Source organism: Zophobas morio, unplaced genomic scaffold (genome assembly GCF_036711695.1).
Source record: "Zophobas morio isolate AGI-343-1 ecotype UQ-CSIRO unplaced genomic scaffold, CSIRO_AGI_Zmor_V1 ptg000009l, whole genome shotgun sequence".
NCBI classification, from domain to species: domain Eukaryota; kingdom Metazoa; phylum Arthropoda; class Insecta; order Coleoptera; family Tenebrionidae; genus Zophobas; species Zophobas morio.
In genome coordinates, this window is record NW_026972114.1 from 6,665,957 (window position 1) to 6,687,974 (window position 22,018).

The 22,018-nt window shown below is 31.5% G+C and overlaps 1 protein-coding gene across 1 annotated transcript; it reads left to right on the plus strand.

Moving 5' to 3' along the window:
• Window positions 1–18,740: 18,740 nt before the first annotated feature.
• Window positions 18,741–21,514, plus strand: LOC135125785 (nose resistant to fluoxetine protein 6-like). Its single transcript, XM_064051469.1, has 13 exons — window positions 18,741–18,940; window positions 19,001–19,161; window positions 19,214–19,410; window positions 19,465–19,541; window positions 19,589–19,782; window positions 19,837–19,997; window positions 20,057–20,225; window positions 20,276–20,466; window positions 20,520–20,655; window positions 20,812–20,995; window positions 21,050–21,192; window positions 21,247–21,355; window positions 21,409–21,514. Exons 1-13 carry the CDS (start codon window positions 18,742–18,744, stop codon window positions 21,447–21,449), a joined length of 1,962 nt encoding a protein of 653 aa, XP_063907539.1. The 5' UTR covers window position 18,741; the 3' UTR covers window positions 21,450–21,514.
• The last annotated feature ends 504 nt before the right edge of the window (window positions 21,515–22,018 follow it).

A 22,018-nucleotide genomic window follows, 5' to 3' on the forward strand; every position in this document is an offset into this window, starting at 1 on the left:
AAACCAGTTTATTTTACATTTATTTACAGTAATCTTAATCAATTTCTTTGGAAATGACATCTACATGATATTTAATTATTTCTATAAATTTAGAAAACTTAAAACTTAAGTATCTCAAAGTCGAAGGAATCTGTAACACTCCAGCTAACCCCAGATATGTATCCATACAATTGTATTTGTCCTACATAATATGTTAAAGTTACTGATGCTAACGTATTCTGTTCGAGAAAATACGAATATGTAAGCAGTGAAACACATAATGTATTTACTATTTTCATTAAATTCTGTCCGTTTAACTGTGTTTTCAAAGTTAATTTTAATCTTTCCAGATATTGTTGTTTGAGCTTTGTTTTAGTTTTGGTATGATCAATATGGGAAGACTGATAAAAACCTAGATATTTGTCTGCTTCGTTTCGTTCTTGGGCTTCGATTATTTCATTATTCTGGGTTATATGTATATGGTATATGTTGTTGAACGCCTTTTCAGATTGCATGAGTGGTACATTCCTGAACACTGAAGCTCATCCTAATGTCACCGGAAAACTGTTTTCTTAGATTATTAGATTTGTCAACTGATTTTTCATACTTGCATATATTTTTATATCATCCATATGTGTCTAGCAAGTGACTTAATCTACGTTCTGCTTTGGTGTTAAATCTTATATTGAAACAATAATTGCAGTTGTTCAAGATGTCGAAAAGAGGATTTATTGCCAAAAAAAATCATAGTGGACTGAGGGAATCACCTTGAAAGATTTCTCTTCTGACCATTATTGGATCTGATTGAGTTGTTTGATCATTTAAGGTTATTTGAAATGTGATATTCCAAAAATTCCATTGAATATATTTTACAATCAAATTTGTATAATTCCAGAATTTTGCATAGCCACGAGTGCGGAACTGAATCATAAGTTTTCTTATCATTCTTATCAAGCTTAGTTAGCTCTGCAAAAGAAATATGCAGGGCAGATAGTATGGTGGAGCGAACAAATAAAAAATGAAATTAAGAAAAAGAAGTTAGCTTGTAAACAATATCTAGATAAACATGAGCAGTATATGAAACATAAAGTTAAAAGATTAAAAAACAAGGATGAATGTACTGAAAAATAAAAACAACAATAACGCTGACAGGCGTACTTCGAAGAACTATTGAACAGAGGTGACTCTAATCAGACGGAAATAAACAAAAACTGGGAAATGAACGGAAGTACAGCAGAAGAACAAAATCAGGAACAAATAAGAGAACAACAGTTAGACATCTCACTCAACACAATGCATAAAGATGTGAAATGATAAAATACATAAGAGAAGCAGTAAAGAATGAATTTATTAAAATATTAAACACGGTCTGGATGGAAAAAAATATAAGAATGGACGAATACTGCACTGCTCAAATTAATTATTAGAGGAACACGTTTTTGCCAAAACATAACTTTTTCAAGAAAACCACTATGAAAATCAAACCTGAAAGAAGTTGATAAGGAAAATTTAAGCAAATCAGAATACTTTTTCCCGAACTGGAGAGGATGAAGCTTGAATGCATCATTGGTACCCTCCTACAAGCAAGAATCTGAGCCACCAAAACAAACTAAAATAGGTTTTTCTCCCTGAAACATAACATAAACCAAGTTTGAGGTCTAGAAAAAGTTTTTCTAAACGAATACAGAAGTTTATACAAAACCTTCCTTTTCGAAAGCAAAATAATTTGCGCTTCTGTATGACAGTTGCAGAGTATACGTACGTATTTAGAGTAGTCAGGATTTAGCATTCTGAGATTTGTTTTTGTTTAAAAATTGTAAAAAATATCTAGGTTGCTTCAAGTCAAGAACTGAAAATTGCTACAGGCCACTGTTTTGAACGCCTGTAACGTATTTCGTTTAAAATATTTAATAGGAGTATGAACATTCTAATCCACGTTTTAACTTCGCAAAAATCTTAGAAATTCTTATTTATCGAAATATCTATTGTTACGTTGAACGGGTATTTAAAATCGGCGTGGGTAAGACTCAACAATTTATTCCACAGTAATACAAAACTACACGACTAACTACATATATACAACGATTATATGTACAAAATAATTCCGGCCCAACTTGACTGGGTTCTCTCTTCACTGAACTCTACTTGTTTGCTGAATAATCGTTCCCGAAAGTGGGCTCTATTTAAACCTATACTTCCTTTCTAGATGGTCTGCCGTCGAGGTTTTTCTAGAGTACCCAGCGCGACTTCCGCTTCCAGGCTTTTCTTGAGAGAACGCCGCCCGGCCGCCGTCACCGACGATGCATACTGGAAAGTTCTCGACGGCCCACCGGGTTGGCGTATGGGTTTATTTTTCTATTATAATATTAAAAGTCAAATCGATGTTATTTATACTGATTTCACTAGCGCTTTTGACTCAATAGTTGATTATACTTTATCAAATAAACAATGGGGGCAGTTTTCACAACTTATGGCAATCGTATTTAAATAATCGTCCTAATTATGTTTCGGATAATAGTTTTAAGTCCAAAAAATTTACTTCCATTTCCGGATTTCCTCAAGGGTCTAATTTGGACCCCTTGCTTTTTGTTATTTTTATGAATGATCTTTTAGAACTTCTTGATTGTAAAGTACTGGCATATTAAGACGATATAAAGTTGTACTCTTCCATTAATAAGATCCATGATGCTAAAAGCTGACAAACTAACTTTGATAAATTAGTAAATTACTGCAGTAGTGTTAAACTAGTATTAAATATTGAGAAATGCTTTTATATGACATTCACAAAGGAAGTAAATCCAGTGCTTTTACGTATATTGTAAATAGTCAACATTTAAAAAAACGTCAAAATGCAAAAGCAGTAGGTATAACATTTGATTCACAACTTTATTTTGGCTACATGTTAACAATATTTTCCTAGCGTCGTTCATGATTCTAGGATTTATATATCGCACTGCTAAAGACTTTGCTGATCCAATATTAATGAAAACATTATATTTTGCCTTTATTCGAAGCAAACTTGAGCATGGTTCCACTATTCTGAGCGTGTTATAGAGGATAACTCCCTGTTGTCAAGACACCAGATACTTAGCTTAAGTAACAGAAGGAATATCCATAGTGCAAGATTTCTGTGGAAACTTATACTTACATGGCAAGATTGACTGCCTTCAATTACCGTCTAGTGTCAAATTCTACGTGCCAAGAATCGCTTCTCGACAACTACCTTTTTAGCACCAACACCAAGAACCAACTTGTTACGTATAGCGCCACTATCGGACATGTATATAAATGCCGGAAAACTATATGAGGATATTTTTTTTTGTTGTAAAATGTAATCGGAAAGCGTTTATTATTATTTTTTATTATGGTATTATTTTATGTACTACTTTCCTTTTCTTTTCTTTTTAATTTTGTCCTATAAAAGGATTGTATATCTGTTGGGCAATAAAGTTATTTATTTATTTATTTATTTATTTATTTATTTATTTATTTATTTATTTATTTATTTATTTATTTATTTATTTATTTATTTATTTATTTATTTATTTATTTATTTATTTATTTATTTATTTATTTATTTATTTATTTATTTATTTATTTATTTATTTATTTATTTATTTATTTATTTATTTATTTATTAAAGACATAATAATAATCCAGCTTAACTAAAGTGTTCATGGAAGGATAAAATGTATCAGTAACACCGCAAACAGAATAAGAAAAGAACAAGCGAAAAATAATCTTAAAGACTATTAAAAAGTGTGACTACGCTCTCCTGGATTACAGTGCTCAACAAAATATTCATCCAAACATTAAAGGTCATACATTAGAACCTTGTACAACACCGTGATCTGTGAACATCGACGTAAACAATGTTGGCAAAATGTTACAAAGCTCTTAGGATTATACTTTTTTATCATAATGCAGCAGTTATCACAATGAAACCTGTTCGAAACATGATTGATACATCTGAAATTTTCTGTCGAGAGCTTTTGATAATATTTCTGTAAATTCCCTCATAAAACCAAGTTGATTAACACGTACTGCGCGAGAAAACGATCGTAAACAGCATCAAACAGTAATGATTAATGACCCCAAAATTTTAACATCGCCAATAAATCTCCAAATTTGCTTCTTTTAATTAACCATTCAAAAATTTTGTGTTATTGCGTAATACGCAACGGTTCTTTTAATGGATGACTTTTTATCTCGTTTCAAGCAATTATTTTTCCACACCTTTCACCTGTCGTTCATTTTAAAATCACTCAGTTAATGGTTTCTCTTTCCGCATTTTCATCCTTGCATCTGAAAATACCTTTTGGCATTTTTTTACGTATACGGAGCTCGCGCTATTTATTTAACTCCGTTCTCTTTGACGTCACAGGTAATCTTCTTTTAATATTTTAAATTAATGAGGTCTTTATTTGGTATATTCTTGTTTATTTTTTAAAAAACACATTATGGTCAGTTTTACATAAATATTTACATAGTGATATCTAGTACTAAATGCAAGTTACACAACATGAATTTTATTGTACTTTTACGACCTAATTAAAATGAATTGAGGTGTGGCAATATTTTGCAAGTAGTAAACCATAAACCCCTACATAACACGAGCTGTTTACGCTTTATTGTTAATCTAGCTCAAAATACAACACGTAGAACCGTATCGGTTACCCAGTAACAATCAGAACAATTTTACGGTGTAATTTGAAATGAGAGAAAACTGCAACACAAACGTGTTGGAATCTATAACGCTGACATTTGCGCTCCAATCGTCTGTTTAGACAAAATTTCAAGTTATAGAAGGTTGTGCAACCCCTGCCCGAAGTGATAATCCCCGTCGGCAGCCTCTCCCGATCAAAGTCTATGTTTTCTGAGACCCTAAATGCTAATACACCCGTCAGAGCGGTTTATCGTCTTGTCCGTATCCCGACAATGGCTGGCCCCCTAAAAGTGAAAATTTAATACTTCCACAGGTGACTCCAGAACGGTCCCCTGTTTCAATATTGAACTTCTCCTTCCTCTCCGTCCGTCAAAGTTGTCGAATCCCAGCGGCACACAGAATGAATATTGAAAAAAGAAATTCGGGCGGACAAGTCCGAGAGGGTCGATAGTAAATTTTATGACATTATGACGTTTCCAAGGGAATCCCCGAATAATGCCGGCAGTTAACTCGCAGCAATAAATTCCTGCTCGGATCCCTGATAAATCCTACTTTTACTGTTGGGTTGTAGTCGCCGCAAAAATCCGGATACGGTTCGGAGGATGCGATTAAGCAAGTGCCACCTTGCATCTGACAAGTCCTAAGCAAACACGTTGGGGGCGGTAATGTTTGATAATGGGTTTGTTCGAGCTAATTTTAGCATGAAAGAAACTGTTCGGAACAGAATAATTCAGTAATCACGTCATTATGAGAATTATGTTACTGCTTACGTTTGAGTTTCAAAACTTGTTGACGATTTAAGTACTAAGTATTAACATACGTAAAGGTTAATTACTGGTGTATTAAAGCCGTCATTGTTTGAGATATATAACACACTATAATTTTAATTTAATTTAATTTTGTACACAAAGGAATAAGTTATGCTACAAATGTTTAAATATAAATCAAAGAATACTATCCTGTAGCCAACAATTTCAAAATTTCAGAATAACAAGGATAATAAGTAACAAAAAAAAAGTTGGGGTTGATTGAGTAACAGGTCTCAACTAGATGAAATCTGCAGGGAAACGGAAAATCAGGACGAAGTGAACGTAATGTATAGTGCCCAAATATTTATTTTTACTACCTCGTACCCTATTTAACTTTTCGGGTCGTTTATGACACTCTTAAAGCTACACAGTAGTTTCTATACCCATGGAGCTTCAGGACACCACACATTCATGAACATATGTTAAACGTTTGTTGCTTTTTTCTTTCACTAATGTAAGTCAACTACATATAAAATAAATTTACTTTAAAGTAGTCTCATACGTAAACATAACCCGATAGCATGTTAATGAATCATAGTCAACATTTTGGATTTACAGTCTTTTACAAATTATGAAATATTCTCCACCTATACCTTTTTAGCACAAACATGCATAAATTCTTGTCAGCAAACGAATTATAAAAGATTTTGCGAAAATGAAGACTAAATTATTTCTTAGGCAAACAAAAACAGTTCTATTTTGAGAGACGGTTTCACAGTGGCTACTGATTAGAAGTGTCATAAACTACCCAAAAAGTTAAATAAACGAACTATTGTGACTTAATTATCCAGCACAAAAATTGCCAATATAGTTCAAGTTATTTTTTTTTAGAAGTACTACATCAAAAGAAGAAAGAACAAAGAAGAAAGAAAATTATACTAAAAGCGTGCAGTGTAAAGGTGCAGAATCGACTAGTCCTCAGTGGAATTTGAACTGAGGGCACCAAACCGAAATATAAATAATGGATTCAGTTCTAACTGTTACAAGTGCTAGAATCAAATAAAAAATTGGTCTAAAGAGTTTAGACAGTACTTCCCTCGCTGTCGGAAACTTGACGACTGCATGCCTATTGTGTTTTTTTTCTCATTACATTTTTGTAGTGGGAATTTAAAAAAAAATTGCGATGACGTCATCAACATTTTTGCAAGGACACGTATATCAGTTGGAATAGATGTAGTGTAATACTAAGAATAAAATTATTATATTCTCAAATTTTCGGGAAAATGAATTGGGTCGTTTTGAATATTGATTTGTAATAATCAATAAAATAACGAAACAATTTACTCACGTATACGTATCAGAGGCAACTGAAAATCGTGTATGTATAAACATTCTTAATTTAAGATGACAGGCGTACCAGCATACGTGAGAGTCAAACAGAGAAACTGTAAACAAAACTACCATCGGTTTTATTGCTTCGACTTCCGCTTATTATATAAAACATTGGGTTTTATTTTAATTCTTGACGGTGAAATTCACAATTGGTGGATTATAAATATGTCTATTTCACATTCCCGGAACCAAGTGAGCGCATAAAACAAATGCAGGTCTGTAATGTTAAAGTCGATGTAAATAAGCGTGCTACCCTTATGTTTCAACCGAGTTTTTCCTTTAACAAATTTTGTGTCTACCAAATTGGGTTGGTTGGGGTGTAATACTAATAATAAGTGTTGCCTTTAATTTAATCAATAAAATAAATTGACTTGATTAATTTTTTTGAACCACCTCTTAAGAAAATCTAAAAAATATGAATGGAATGATAAATCACAAGTACAAACTCATCATATTTTTTGCATTTTAGATAAGATTTATTCAGCAAAATTTAAGGGTGACGTCATCATTTTTTTTAGGAGGGATGAACAAATACATTTTGAACAAAAGTTTACCATGCTTATAATAACTTTAAAATATTCCCAAGATTTCAAAGCATTCGGTTTTGTAATTCCTGATTAAATCGATAAAATAAATTCACGCCTTCATTAATTTTTTTGAGTCACCCTGCATATGCAAATCCAAAAATATGAATGGAATGATAAATCACAACTACAGACTCATCATATTTTGTACATTTTAGATACGATTTATTCGGCAAACTTTTGAGCTGACGTCATCAGTTTTTTGTAGAAGATAACCAAATATATTTTGACTAAAAATTTATTATGCTCTTTATAACCTTAAAACATCTGCAAGATTTCAAAGCATTCGGTTTTGTAGTTCCTGATTAAATCAATAAAATAAATTTACGCATTCATTAATTTTTTTGATCCACCCTGTATATGCAAATCGAAAAGATTTGAATGGAATGATAAATCACAAGAAGAGACTCACCATATTTTGTACATTTTAGATAGGATTTATTCAGCAAAATTTTGTGGTGATATCATACATTTTTTAGGGGGGACGACCAAATACGTTTTGATCAAAAATTTACCATGCTTATGATAATTTTAAAATATCTTCAAGATTTCGAAGCATTCGGTTTTGTAGTTCCTGAGTAAATCAGTAAAATAAATTTACGCTTTCATTTATTTTCTTGGATCACCCTGTATATGCAAATCCAAAAAATATGAATGGAGTGATAGATCACAAGTACAGACTGATCATATTTTGTACATTTTAGATATGATTTATTCGGCAGATTTTCGAGCTGACGTCATCAAGTTTTTGGAGGGGATAAGCAAATATATTTTGACTAAACATTTATTATGCTCTTTATAACCTTAAAACATCTGCAAGATGTCAGAGCATTCCGTTTTGTAGTTCCTGATTAAATCAATAAAATATATTTACGCATTCATTAATTTTTTTGAGTCACTCTGTATATGCAAATCCAAAAAATATGAATGGAGGCATAGATCACAAGTACAGACTCATCATATTTTGTACATTTTAGATATGATTTATTCCACAAACTTTTGAGCTGACGTCATCAAGTTTTTGGAGGGGATAAGCAAATGTTTTTTGACTAAAGATTTATGATGCTCTTTATAGCCTTAAAACATCTGCAACATTTCAAAGCATTCTGGTTAGCAGATTAAAAATTAAATTTCAAAATGTTGTTTTATAATTTTGATTTTTTTTCCAAAAATCTGGACGTTTCGGGTGAAAAGTCGATTCGGAGTTGTAAACTACATGTGTAGGACTATGTTATTTTATACAATTGAAAACCCATTTACTATGTACAATTTTGAAGTGACGTCATCGCATTAGTGGTGGGGATGATTAGACAAATTTTAGTTAGCGTTTTACCATCTTCATGATATTCTTAATATAAGTACAAAATTTCACAACAATCGGTCGAGTACTTTCGGAGATTATCTGTCTAATAAAAATCCGGGACGGCAGACGGACAGACGGACGGACAGACGGACGGACAGACGGACGGACAGACGGACAGACGGACAGACGGACAGACGGACAGACGGACAGACGGACAGACAGACGGAAATGGGAGACCTATTTCTTCGTCTTCTAGGGGTCATGAAAGATCGAGGAAACGTAAAAGTAGAGAGTCGGCCGACGGACTCGATTACAATACTTCCTTTGCTTACGCTCGGGAAGTAAAAATGTACAGACTCCTAGGGGTATCATACCTTACCCGAAATTTAAGTAGCGTCCACTATACACAGACAACATGTTACCAATAAAATCGAATCTTTTTGTGTAAAAACCCTTAATTATCAAAACTATTTTTTTATCTCGCTCCACTTGTATAAAATGTATCAAAACTTACATCCACTTACATCTAAAGATATTGTGTCTTGGATGTATGATATGTTACCGCTGATGAAGTGCCGATAAAAGCGGAGATGGAGACCAAATCGTGCTTTATTTAGACGTTTTGTTTACACCGTTGGCATGGAAACCGTGCGTCTAGTCGCGGTATTCCGCTTGAATCGGGTCGTGTTCCGACAGTGACCTGCCGGTGCGAACTCAATCGGAGGTTTTAATTTTCATTCTGCCACAGCGAAATTGTTTGATTTTAAATTAAAATAATGAATTCGGTTGAATATTTAATAAAAAATCGTCATCTGTGTCACAACGGTAAAAAACTGCCATTTCAAGCTACTTGAACATTAAATTTTCATTTACAAAATTTTGAGTTTAAATCTGGAGTTTTGGATGAAATTATAGGGTTTTTGAAAACTAAATGTGAATCGCTTAATCAGGATTTTGGGAGGGATTGTATGGTGGCATTGGACGAAATGGATATAAAAGCTGGGATTGATTATTGTGTACACAGTGGGACGTATATTGGGGGAATTACTTTACCAAAACATGAGGGAGTAGCGACAAAAGCGTTGGTAATTCTTGTGGGAGGTACTACTACTCGATGGAAACAAATTGTTTCATACTATTTTGTTGGAGGCAGTATGAATGTGGAAGTTCTAGCTGATGTTCTTAAAGAGGTTTTTAAGAAAATCAGTGGTCAAATTGGTTCATTCTGTAACCTCAGATATGGGATCGGCGATTCAAGCTATGTGGAAAACCTTTGGAATAAAAGTTGGAAGAAAATGCGAAACAAAAAATTAGGTCCTAAACCCACCCAGTTAATGGTAAAAAAAATTACTTTTTGGTAAATGGACCATATTTATCAATAAAATATAAAGCAATGTTTGGTATGAAACAAAATCATTCAATTACCAAATGATTTTGTTGAAAAATATAAACTAACTTCTGATTTGGTTGACGTGCAACACATTAAAGATTTTTGTGAAGAAGAAGGCAAATTTGAGCTGCATTTTGCGTCTAAATTAAATGTGGGTCTTTTACCATTTTAACAAAATGAAGATGTCAAATTCTCTAAACGTTTTGAATCGAACTGTTAGTTGTGGAATAAAATTTGATGAGGAAGAGGAGGAAGAAGCTGTTTTTATTGATGTTGTACATAGGTGGTTCCAGTTGATTAGTTCTAGATCAACTATTTTGGCCTTGAGCAAGTTTAATATGGCTGTCTATAGGGAAACTATAGAATTCCTTCAAGAGTTCATTAAGTTATTTTTAAACTAAAAATTCGCTCCTGACAAATTTGGAAAAGCAGTTTGGAAGCTTATTCAAACAGGTGTTATACTGACCACATCAATTTTAGACCTGTAAAACTTGTTTTTGAAAAAAAAAAAATACTCATATTAATTATCATTGAGATTGTCTCAAGATTGTTTAGAAAATGTATTTTCCCAAATTCGGTCAAGACATTCGGTCCCTACGGCCATTCAATTTAAATATGACTTAAAACTTTTATCAGTTTCTCAATATTTGGACGTTTCAAATAACTCAAGTTACGAAACCGACAAAACAACACCTTTAGTTGTTTTTTTTGAGTTATATTAAAAATAATAACAGAAAAGAAAACGATGTTCCTAAAGGGAAAAAAAATAGCTTTACCTAGAAATTGAAATTTGAAGAAAAAGAACTTTCTTTGAGAGAAAAAAATGCTTTGTACAGTTGCACAGGTTACGTTGTTAAAAGCTTGATAAAAAATCAAAATTTTGGCAAAAAATGTATTGTTGCTTTGGCCTCTAAGAAGAATTGCAATGAAAATTAAGCAAAATTTGTGGCATTAAAAGAATATAAAACTGGTGCTTTACATTATGCTTCAGAGAACGCGTTCCAAATAACAATTGTAGTAGAGCAAATATTTTATAATTTGAGAGATTATTTAAAGAATCAGAATTTTTGCACTGATAATGTTTTAGAAGTCATTAAAAATGCGACTTATCGCTCAATACAATTTCCAGCATGCTGCAGCAGCAAAACAAAATTTACTGGAAGAATGGTAGTTTACCGTCTGAAAATCTATACCAGAAAAGCTAAAGAAGCAATAAGAAAAAAACAAAGAATAAAATGGTCCAGCAAAAGCCATGCAATCTAGGATTTGGTTGAAAATACAAATCAAAAAAATAAAGAGTAACAGTTTCGTTGTCCAAAATTTCTTGAGTTTATACTAAAACTATTTAACTGACAAATTTCGAGATAAAAAATAATTATCTTCGATATTTTGTTTATTATATTATGTAAATAAGCTTAATACCACTACTTCAATAATAGCCCCTATTTAAAATTTTCCTTGTAACGCCACTGACCTTTTGGCATTAGTTTTGGATCAAAAATTGCTGTCACTTGTCAGTGTTTGCTCTACTCTTATTATTATATTATTTAGGTATACTAGTTAAAACCATCGCCCTGGATTAATATTGGCGTGGATGATCTAGGACACGAAGGTATGTGGATAAATACTTTTTTACTTTTATTGAATGTATTTTTGTATTTATTTCCGTTACACAATTTCGTTTATTAATTGGTAATAACAACCTGTTTTATATCTTCATATTTAACTTATCAATTAAATTATGTTCTCCCATTTCAAAAGCTCACGAGCCGCCACTGTAAAAACCAATAAAGATCATCGGCATTAGTTGTAGACAACATTGGATTATTCCACGTTACCAGTCTGTCAAGAGATGAAGAGGCATACTCGGATTTTTATGACAACAGGATCGGAAAGCAAAAGAATCGCATGTAACGATTTTTTTTTAACTTGAAGTTAAGTTAATAACCAATTTAATGAGGCGTTTAGCGACGTGCGATTGGCGTAGATTCAGTCACGTGGTACTTTAATGCCGTATTAAAAATGTAATCGCAATCAAATATTTAATTGAGCTTCTGTAAATCGAGTTTTATTAATCTGCATATCGTGGAAAACAATATTGGGCATCTACAATCTAATCGTCCATAGCTACGATAACAACGTCATTAAGTGATGTTTTTTAAGATAACAATCTAACTATTTTTAAGTTTTTTTCCAAAAAAAAAATTCAATAATTCTAGCTGTAGTAAACACTCTAGGGTTAATATCTAACACAAACATATCAAAACAGAATTTAGAAATATTTCATATGTTCATAGAACTGCTGTTTAATTTAAACGTGAATATTTTTTTTTACTCTCGTTTTAAACTGATTTAATTCAAATTAACTTCAAAGATATTTCAGTGGGAAATACGCTATAAACTTCTTGAATAATCTTATCATTTTGTTGAGAAAAATTGTGTCAAATCTGATTATATCAGAGTAGTGTAGGTTACTCGTGCGATGAAAGGTGAATAGGTCAATGTTCGCGTCAAGCTCGCTGTTGGCGTGAATCTAATTCTTGTGTATCTTTATCAATGATCTTAATTCCGATAATAACAAAAATTGTTCTTGAATACTAGTTAAGTACAGATCAGTGAATGTGTTAAATTAATAATGATAATAATGATACCACACAGTTTTATATACTTTGAAATAGATCATGATGCACAGATATGTTTTATTAAATAAATTCAGGATATAATTATCGAAATATTTGTTACAAATCAGTTCAGCTTACTTAAAAATTAACAGTAACATTAAAATTTAATCGCTATGTCATCATTAAAATAATAATAATCTGATTGTTAACCTAAAACTAGAAAACAATGACAGAAGACTGAATATTCGTATATTAGAAAATAGCATATATTTTATGTAAATTAAGCTATTGATCTTCAGTACGTTTAAGACAATGTCGTTGATAAATATTTAATTTGAAAAAACTTTTAAGAATTGCATAATTTTGAAAATTATTTGTAAAATATATTTCAAATGCGGGTTACTTTTAATTAGCATACTACTTTTATTTCAAATTCTGTTGTCTAATTGATCAAAAAACTGTGCATCTAATAATTTTTAGATGGGAATTTTTTGCTGCTTCCAATACAGTGAGAAGTTATTTATAGAGTCTGTGCAAACAAAGCTTTGTCAGGTTATAAAAAAATACATTAACTGAAACGTGAAACACGTGAGTTTAACTTCACAGGTTCAACATTAGCTTCACAAAACAAAAAATATCCCACATTTTGAAATGTTTGATAGATTACTAATAAATAATCAATAGTTTTAGACGTTGATTTATTTTCAAACACTTAAACAATCTGGTGTTTATTCTCGGCTATGTACGTTAAAGTGGTGCTAAATTTTGCATTTTTGACAAAAAGTTTGTGCAACAGCTCCAAATCTAAAAAACTGACCTCAACTAAATACAATTTTTTGCAAGTTAGTAAAGATGTCGCTTATGCAAGTCAGTTTCCACTCAATGCAAAACCTTTACATTCTTAACCACAATTGCGAAATAATGAAGGAAATATACACCAAATATCCTAAACGTGTATTGTATTATCCTTTAATGCAAGCTATGTAACGTAACAATCTAGCATCCTAGAAGCTTAGTTTGTGATATTCCACAACAACTGTTTGTTTCTGTAACAAATAGAGCGGCGAAACATGCTCGGATTAATCTTGTTTGTTCAGTATCTAATATCAGATATTAAATACATTAAATAAGTATTAATCACACGAAATATAGCTATTCTGTTTAAATTTACAAAAGTAATAATTACGAACAATAGAATGCTGTGAAAACAATAAATTGACTTTGTCAAGAAAGCAAGTATACATCGAATCCTGAATCGAAGCAGCCGATGCTACACTGTCAAATGCCCACGAAGCACAACCTAGTGCTTTGGAGCTTTGCGGCTAAAGTGTGTGTGTGCGTACTATCGCACGCAAAAATATTGTCAGCACCCAGCAGTGAAAGGTATTAAGCTCCTCCACCTTTTCTCTGCGGGTTGCCATAATTTCCTAAACACTAGGTAGAATATAATGGACAAGGACTAAAATTTTCTTGCTTGATTACAGAGATTGATTACACAGTACTTACATTCTTCAATATATTCAACTCAAAAAGTACTTTCCTTAAGGTAAAAGTGAATTAATGAAGTTTAAACAAGTAACCGCCACATACGTACAAACCATTATTTTTTAACAAAAATGAATATTTAAATTTATCATGGGTAGATTTTAAATGGAGAGTGGTGTTTTTATCAACCTGACTTAGTGAGAAATCGAATAAACTGACGAATATTGACAATTCGAAAATAAAACAAGACGAAACCTCGGAATGAAATATGTATATAAAAATTATCTTCTATTTATCTTATATCTATTTCAATTTTGGGTCTTTTAAATACTTAATTTTAACTTTTCTGTTGTTTCGATTTCTCAATCTTTCGATTTTTTGCCTTCTCGTTTTTAGATCATCATCGATTTTATACCAATATACGTGCACTGGTTTGTGGAGGACTCCGGGGCTCGAAAATTTTAAAATACAGTAATGTTGCATCCGCCTATATTAAATAATGATAAAATAAAAATTGTCATGATTACATCGACTTAGCCAAAATAATATTCAATATCCGTTTTGTTGCATTGTAGCTTAATTAATACTTTTAATTGTTTCCTCTGTTTTGAAGAGACAATTAGCTGCGTGTTTAATTTTCGCATTCTTTCGATGTATAAACATAAACAATTGCAGTTAAGCATGTACTGATAATATATCTTTGCGTAAGAGGCGAGGGAAGATCTGTCTAAATAACTTTAGATTAATTTTTACGTTTAAAAGAGAAAGTCTTAATATAAAAAAATCTTCAGGGCCTCTAGTGTTTTGTTTTTAATGTAGTTTTAAAAACTCCCGAGGATCCATGGAGTTCAATATTTGGAAAGAATTTTATAGATTCTTAGGGGCTCCTAGCATCTTTATTTTTTAATTATGTGATGTTTCGTTTTTGAACGAAAAAGCAAAATATTGTCAAAACCGAAAATTTGAAAATCAAGAATTTTAAAAATCTAAAAAATCCAAAAATTCAAAAATTAAAACATCGAATAGATGAAAATGTTCAAAAATGTAAGATTTAAAAACACAATTTTGAAAAATCCAGTAAGTAAAAAATGAAAAAAACAGAAAGTCGAAAAATGTGAAGATTGGAATCGAAATCTTGAAAAACCCCAAAATTGAAAAATGCCAAAACTTAAATAGAGAAATCGAAAAAATGAGAAATTGAAAAATCGAAAAATTAAAAAATTTAGAAAAATTTAAATACATAAATCCCAAAACTGAAACGAAATTGAAAAACTGAAAAAACGCGAAATCGAAACATCACAAGATCGATAAGTCGAAAAATTGAAAAGTCAAAAAATTGACATATCGAAATAGCTACAGTTCGAAAAATGGGAAAATTCAAAATTGAAAAATTTAAACATAAGAACCCCGATCAATCGAAAAATTGGAATAACGAAATATCGAAAAACTGAAAAATTAATTCCGAAAAATTGAAAAAAAAAATCTACAAATGAGAAGGCAAAATATCGGAAGATAGAAATCTTAACAACAGAAAGTGAAAAATCTAAAATTTGAAAATTCGAAAAATTGAAAATTGACAAAATACAGAAATCAAAACATCAACGAATCGCAAAATCAAAAAATGGAAAGTAAGTAAAATATAAAATAAAACAGAAACTCAAAAAATTTAGAAATTTGAAAATCGAAATACATATTGAAAAATCCCAAAGTTGGAAAATTCCAAAACTTAGGTAAACATTCAAAATTTGAAAAACGAAAAATTGAGAAATCCAGAAATCAGAAAGACGAAAAACTCCAAAAATTGAAAAAATGATAAATCGAAACATGTAAATACATATATCCCAAAACTGAAACGTCGAAAAATTGGAAACTCGAATAATCGAAAAGATGAATTATCAAAAAATTGAGGGATCTAAAAATCGAAATCGAAAAATTGAAAAAACGCGAAATCGAAACATCAAAAGATCGATAAATCGAGAAGTCGAAAAATCGAAAAATTGAGATATCAGAATACATATTTAGCTAAAGATCGAAAAATGGGGAAATTCAAAATTGAAAAATTTAAATAAAAAACATCGAAAAACTGAAAAATTAATTCCGAAGAATTGAAAAATCGAAAAATCTAAAAATGAAAAGGCAAAATATCGGAAGACAGAAATCGAAACAACAAAAAGTGAAAAATTTTAAATTTACAAATTCGAAAAATTGAAAATTCACAAAATCCATAAATAAAAACATCAACGAATCGCAAGCTCAAAAAATTGAAAAATCGAAAAATAGAAGATTTAAAAGGTCGCAAAATGTTAAAAAATAAATCAAGTAAAAAATAAAAAAACAGAAAGTCAAAAAATCTAGAAATTTAAAAATCGAAATACATATTGAAATATCCCAAAGTTGGAAAATCCCAAAACTTAAACACTGAAAGTTTGAAAATCGAAGAAGTGAGAAAGCGAAAAATCGAAAAATCCAAAAATTTAAAAACGCCAAAAATTGAAAAATTGAAAAATCGAAAAGATGAATTATCGAAAAACTGAGAAATCGAGAAATCGAAATCGAAAAATTGAAAAATCGCGAAATCGAAACATCAAACGATCGTGAAGTCGAAAAATCGAAAAATGGGAAAAAATTGAAAAACTTATAAACCAAAAAGTGAGAGATCGAAACATCGAAAAACTGAAAAATTAATTTCAAAGAATTGAAAAACCAGAAAATCTAAAAACGAAAGGCAAAAAATCTAAAATTTAAAAATTCGAAAAATTGAAAATATTAAAAAATCGAGGAATCAAAACATCAACAAGTCGAAAAAACAAAAAACTGAAAAATCTAAAAATGTAAGATTTATCCTAAGATCCTCTTTAATAATTGTATTAAAAAAAAATTAGAGATTAGCGATGACACAATTACATATTATGTATCTTTTAATTCCATTTGACAGTTGACTAAATGCACAATATCCTTATCACAAGTGGAAACACCCGTGATCTATTGTATTAGTATAACGACATAAACATGGACAATACTTAGTTTATTGAACTCTAAACTTCAAGTACGGACATCGTGTGGAATACTTAAACTTAACATATGATGACAAACAAAAAATATTCCATTTAAAAGAAAACTCTGATAACTAAGTATTAAGTACAATTTTCTTTAAAGCTGATTATAAAGAAATAAACCCTGAAGAATATCCAGCACAATAGTTATCTAAAACACGTCGGATAATGCATAGTTGCAGGTATGAATGATATTCCGATATAGAGGAATAATTTTGCGCTAAAAATTAACATATTAATGTCAAAACTAGCGACATTTAAAAACTTCTCAAAAAAATTCCAGGTCTTATTTATATACTTACATATACCTTATATTGCGTCTACAAAATGCACTTATTTTCTCGTCATGTAATTTTTTTTGATAAACAATTGAACAGTATATTCTCAACAATTTTCTAATATTGTTATTAATTTATTACCATTTGTATACAATAAACTTAAATTTTATCGTCAACTTTAGACTCCAGACATAGCACATACTCATTATACAGATGTGACAAATTGAAATTTTCTTAATTAATGTTCTTATGTTTATTTAAACAATTAAAAACCCCTCTTTTATTCTGCACTTTGTTTTTGTGAGCATTTTTTTGATGTAAAAAAATTTACGCAATAACACGAATCCTGTATTTTCTTACCCTTCTTGCATTTCAAACCAGAAAATGTAAATTGCTAACACTTCAACAGCTTTTTTATGACTACTAGGCAATTGGATTCAATTTACATTGTTCACCGTTGTCGGGTTCAGCCTCCTCAAGATGCTGCTTTATATTATTAATCAACGTCACTTAGAACATCGTGGTTTTGATGCTAAAGCCGTTCATTAGTAACTCAATCAGCCAAAACAAAATAACAAAAATAATAGTAGTAACAGGAACTAATTTAGGTAAACTACTTTAATTAGCCACTTCTCATTTGACGCACCATACTTGAAAAATAACCCAAGATTATTTAAGTAGAACTTCCCTCGTCCCTGAAGTACAGCACAACATTTGGGATGAGCATTCATTAACTTTTTTCAGTAACTCTGTATAAATAATTCTAGAAAACATTAATAAACCACAAGTTTAAACTTGTAGCGTTTAAGTTGAAAGAAATTTTTCAAATCTTGCTAATTATGGGAAAACGATCCTTTGAAAAGCCAAGAACTAATTTATTTAGAAAGTTGTTAATGTTGTACCTGTTTTACTAATACGTGATGCACAATTATTTAAAAAACTGAGTTCATCTCCAACTAAGTTCAGTGAACTTCGGTTATAGTTCCAAGTATTTCTAAGTTGTTGACAATAAAAGATTACATCTAAGGATATTTATGACAATACTATTATGCATTTTAGATAGGCATTAAGTGGAATTTCAATGCATAAAAATTATTAACAACAGTTACGATCTTAATTTTATCGGACATTGCTCCGAAACAATTTCTATCACTGCTGATTTCCGATAACGAATTATAGTATAAATTTGCAGTGGGTACTTCATCAAATTCCAGTACTCACCTACAAATCAAAGTCTAGATATGTTATCGTTTAAAGGTTCAATTATTATTACAGTTTTATTGGTTGTAAACGCCGAAACTGACCTTCTCCAGGTCCATGAAAACCACATTAGCACAATCAAAAATTCCTTGACAAATAGTCGAATTTCTGCAGAATGTCTTCAACAACTAAAGTTTTACTTCGAAGGATTAGTCAACAAGGAATTGTGGGCATGGCAAAGTAAGTAATTAAATGTGTGTGTCTATATTTCTTAACCATGTCGAATTTCTTTCTCCCCAGTGTTAGATTCGCACGGAAGAATTCCTTCAGGAATATTAGTAGACAACTTTTACGACTTAGGTAATTATGATGAGTGCTTAAACGTCAAAAGCAAGAACATCAGTGGAAAATATTGCCTAGGCACAATTTCCATGCCTCCTGACTATAATATAGCTCAACCAGTAAGTTATAAATTTAAATCCGAGATTAAAATTAAATGTTTGTTACTTTCAGCGACTGACTAAAGGCGGACAACTAAGAATGTTAGGAAATGATCCACAGTTCACCGGTGTCCACTTAGCCGCTTGCTTACCAAGTAAATGTACTGCTGACGATGCCTCCGAAATTCACATGCTGTCAAAATTTAGTGAAAAATATTGCTACGATACGGACACACAACAACAGTTGACTTCAGGTGCAATAGCTACAATGTATGTTTTTAACAATTGGCGAACTTTACACTTAACAATATTTTATTATTTTAGAGCCGTTCTAAGCTTCTTCTTGTTACTGGTCGTGCTTTCCACCTCCTACGATGTTTACCTGTATTACAACAATTACAGTAAGACTTTTTTCATTTTAAATCTTTATTTTAACTATTTATGGAAGAACCCGGCAGGGATATTTCAGTCGCATTTTCATATTTTATCAATGGCAGAAAATTGCTTCAATCTTCTAAAAGTGCTGACCAGCTACTTTGCTTGAATGGACTGAAAGCTATTAGCATGATGTGGATTGTTATGGCACATGAATATGTAAACGGATCTACGGGAGCTGTAGCTAATTATTCAAAAATCAGTGAAGTAAGAGGTAGATTTACATATTTGTTGAACTTGATAATTATAGGACATTTTTAGTTCACCCAACAAACTGCAAACATGTTCGTGATAGGAGCTACAGTTGCAGTTGACACTTTTTTTGTTATTGGCGGTTTGGTTACCGTTTACACTTTCCTCAAAGCTGTTGACAAAAATGTAAAATTTAATATTATCCTCTATTACATACATCGGTACATTCGGTACGTAATTTGTCAAAAAGTGTATTACTTTTAATGCAGTAATTTAAAAAACATTTCAGTTTAACTCCAGCAATGGCAATTGTGGTTTTAATACATGCAACCTTACTAAACTATTTTGGGAATGGTCCTTTATGGAATACGTTTGACGATCACTTGGTGCAACCCTGCAGAAAACACTTCTGGGCTGCTCTTCTCTATATTCAAAATTACGTCCATGATGAACAAGCGGTATTATATTTTCTAACGACACTTCAAATATTCAGAATAATTTGTTTCAGTGTGTACCTCAAACTTGGTATTTGTCCATCGATATGCAACTCTTCATTTTGTCACCAATAATTTTAATACCGATGAAAATTAAACCAAAATTGACACTAATTGGTTTGTTTATACTTACTTTAGCTGGGATTCTCGTTCCGTTTTTTGTAGCTTTTTTTGAAGAGCTTCAGGCATTTTTAATTGCAGACAAGTAAATAAGATTTACACAACCAATTAAAGTGTATAAGGTGGATACTTTTTCAGGGATAATGTTCAGAAATACATGTTCTCGTACTATGAACAGACCTATGGTAGATTTGGAGCTTACGTAATTGGCATGATTTTGGGTTACTTCATTCACAAAATTAAAAAAGAAAAAATTAAAATCAACCTGAAACCCGTAAGTAGTAACAATTAATAATAAAATTACTAAAACTAAGCGAACAAGATAAGAAAATTAGCCCACTAATTCGATTAATCTATTGCTTGCTTAGCCTCGACGCTTTAAAAATGAATTTACCTTATGCAACGGATTTATAATCCATTTGTTTTCCAGATAATGGTATTAACGCTATGGATAATGTGTCTGGCCGGTGGTTTGGCTTGTATTTATGCAGGACACGGTACAATGCTTTCTGCATACAACAAATGGTCTCACTCCTTGTATATCGCCTTCAACCGACCGGCTTGGTCCTTGGCCATTAGCGGTATAATTTTTTTATGCGTCTCGGGTTTCGGGGGTGAGATAACTAGAGTCGTTTCTATGTAAATGATGGTTACTTTGCACTTTCCAGGACCAGTTAATGTCTTCTTGTCGGCTCCGATATTTCAGTTTTTGTCGAAAATTTCGTACTCCATCTATCTCATACATTACGAGTTGATACTCCTTCGTGCCTGCTCGTACAAAACGGAAATTGTGATAGAAGACTTCTACGTGGTGAGGCGTCGTTTTAAAGTTAATTAACGTAGAAATTCGCCACTTTTGTTTCAGTTTTTCAATTTTTGGGGCGATTTTATTTTTAGCGCTGCTCTAGCGGTGGTGCTTTGTTTGACTTTTGAATCTCCGATGATTGCGATAGAGAAATTGCTTTTACATAAAGGTAAAGTAGTATTTGTTCAGTGTTTTCAGTCTTAATGCTTACTTTTGTTGCAGAACCCATTCAAACTAAATTAAAATCAAATATGAGTGCTTAAGTTTAAATAAGTCTATTTTAGTTGCTAACACGACTGAATTTTGATATAGCTGTACCTGTACCTGTACACTTATAAAAACTAAAATTGTCAGATATAAGAATAACACTGTTGAGCATCAAAATTAAAATAATTCGTCCAAAATTAGGCGCGTGTTTTAATGTGTTTATGTTTTTCTCCGAATTCAATTTTCAAATTAAATTCTTGTTTCAATAAAGCCAAATTAAATTTAATTATTTTCAAGATTTTTTACCAAAGTACAAAACAAATTGGGTAATTCTCTGAAACTACCTTTCATGTCGCCGTGTTTTGTGCGAAACGGCAGCATTTTTGGTAGGTTAGACAGACCGCGACTCAATATTGCCAACTAGTAGTTTCACAAAGACCTGAACATGCCGAGATCGATCATGAGCGAATTATAAAGCATTTTTCATGGATGTAATACAGCAGAAAAATTTATAATTTACAAAGAACTTCCTCTACCTTTGAAGCATAACCAGTGAGCATTAAGACGTGTTTTTCATAAAGTTCTACAAGGTGTCTTAACGGTCTGGCAGCGGAAGATTACGCAA

What these genes read in the sequence shown, in the direction of transcription:
- LOC135125785 (XM_064051469.1), top strand. Translation starts at nt 18,742, where the DNA reads ATGTTATCGTTTAAAGGTTCAATTATTATTACAGTTTTATTGGTTGTA. An exon ending in TTAAAATCAACCTGAAACCC is followed by an intron (nt 20,656 to 20,811) that starts GTAAGTAGTAAC and finishes TTTGTTTTCCAG; the next exon opens with ATAATGGTATTAACGCTATG. An exon ending in GAAATTGCTTTTACATAAAG is followed by an intron (nt 21,356 to 21,408) that starts GTAAAGTAGTAT and finishes CTTTTGTTGCAG; the next exon opens with AACCCATTCAAACTAAATTA.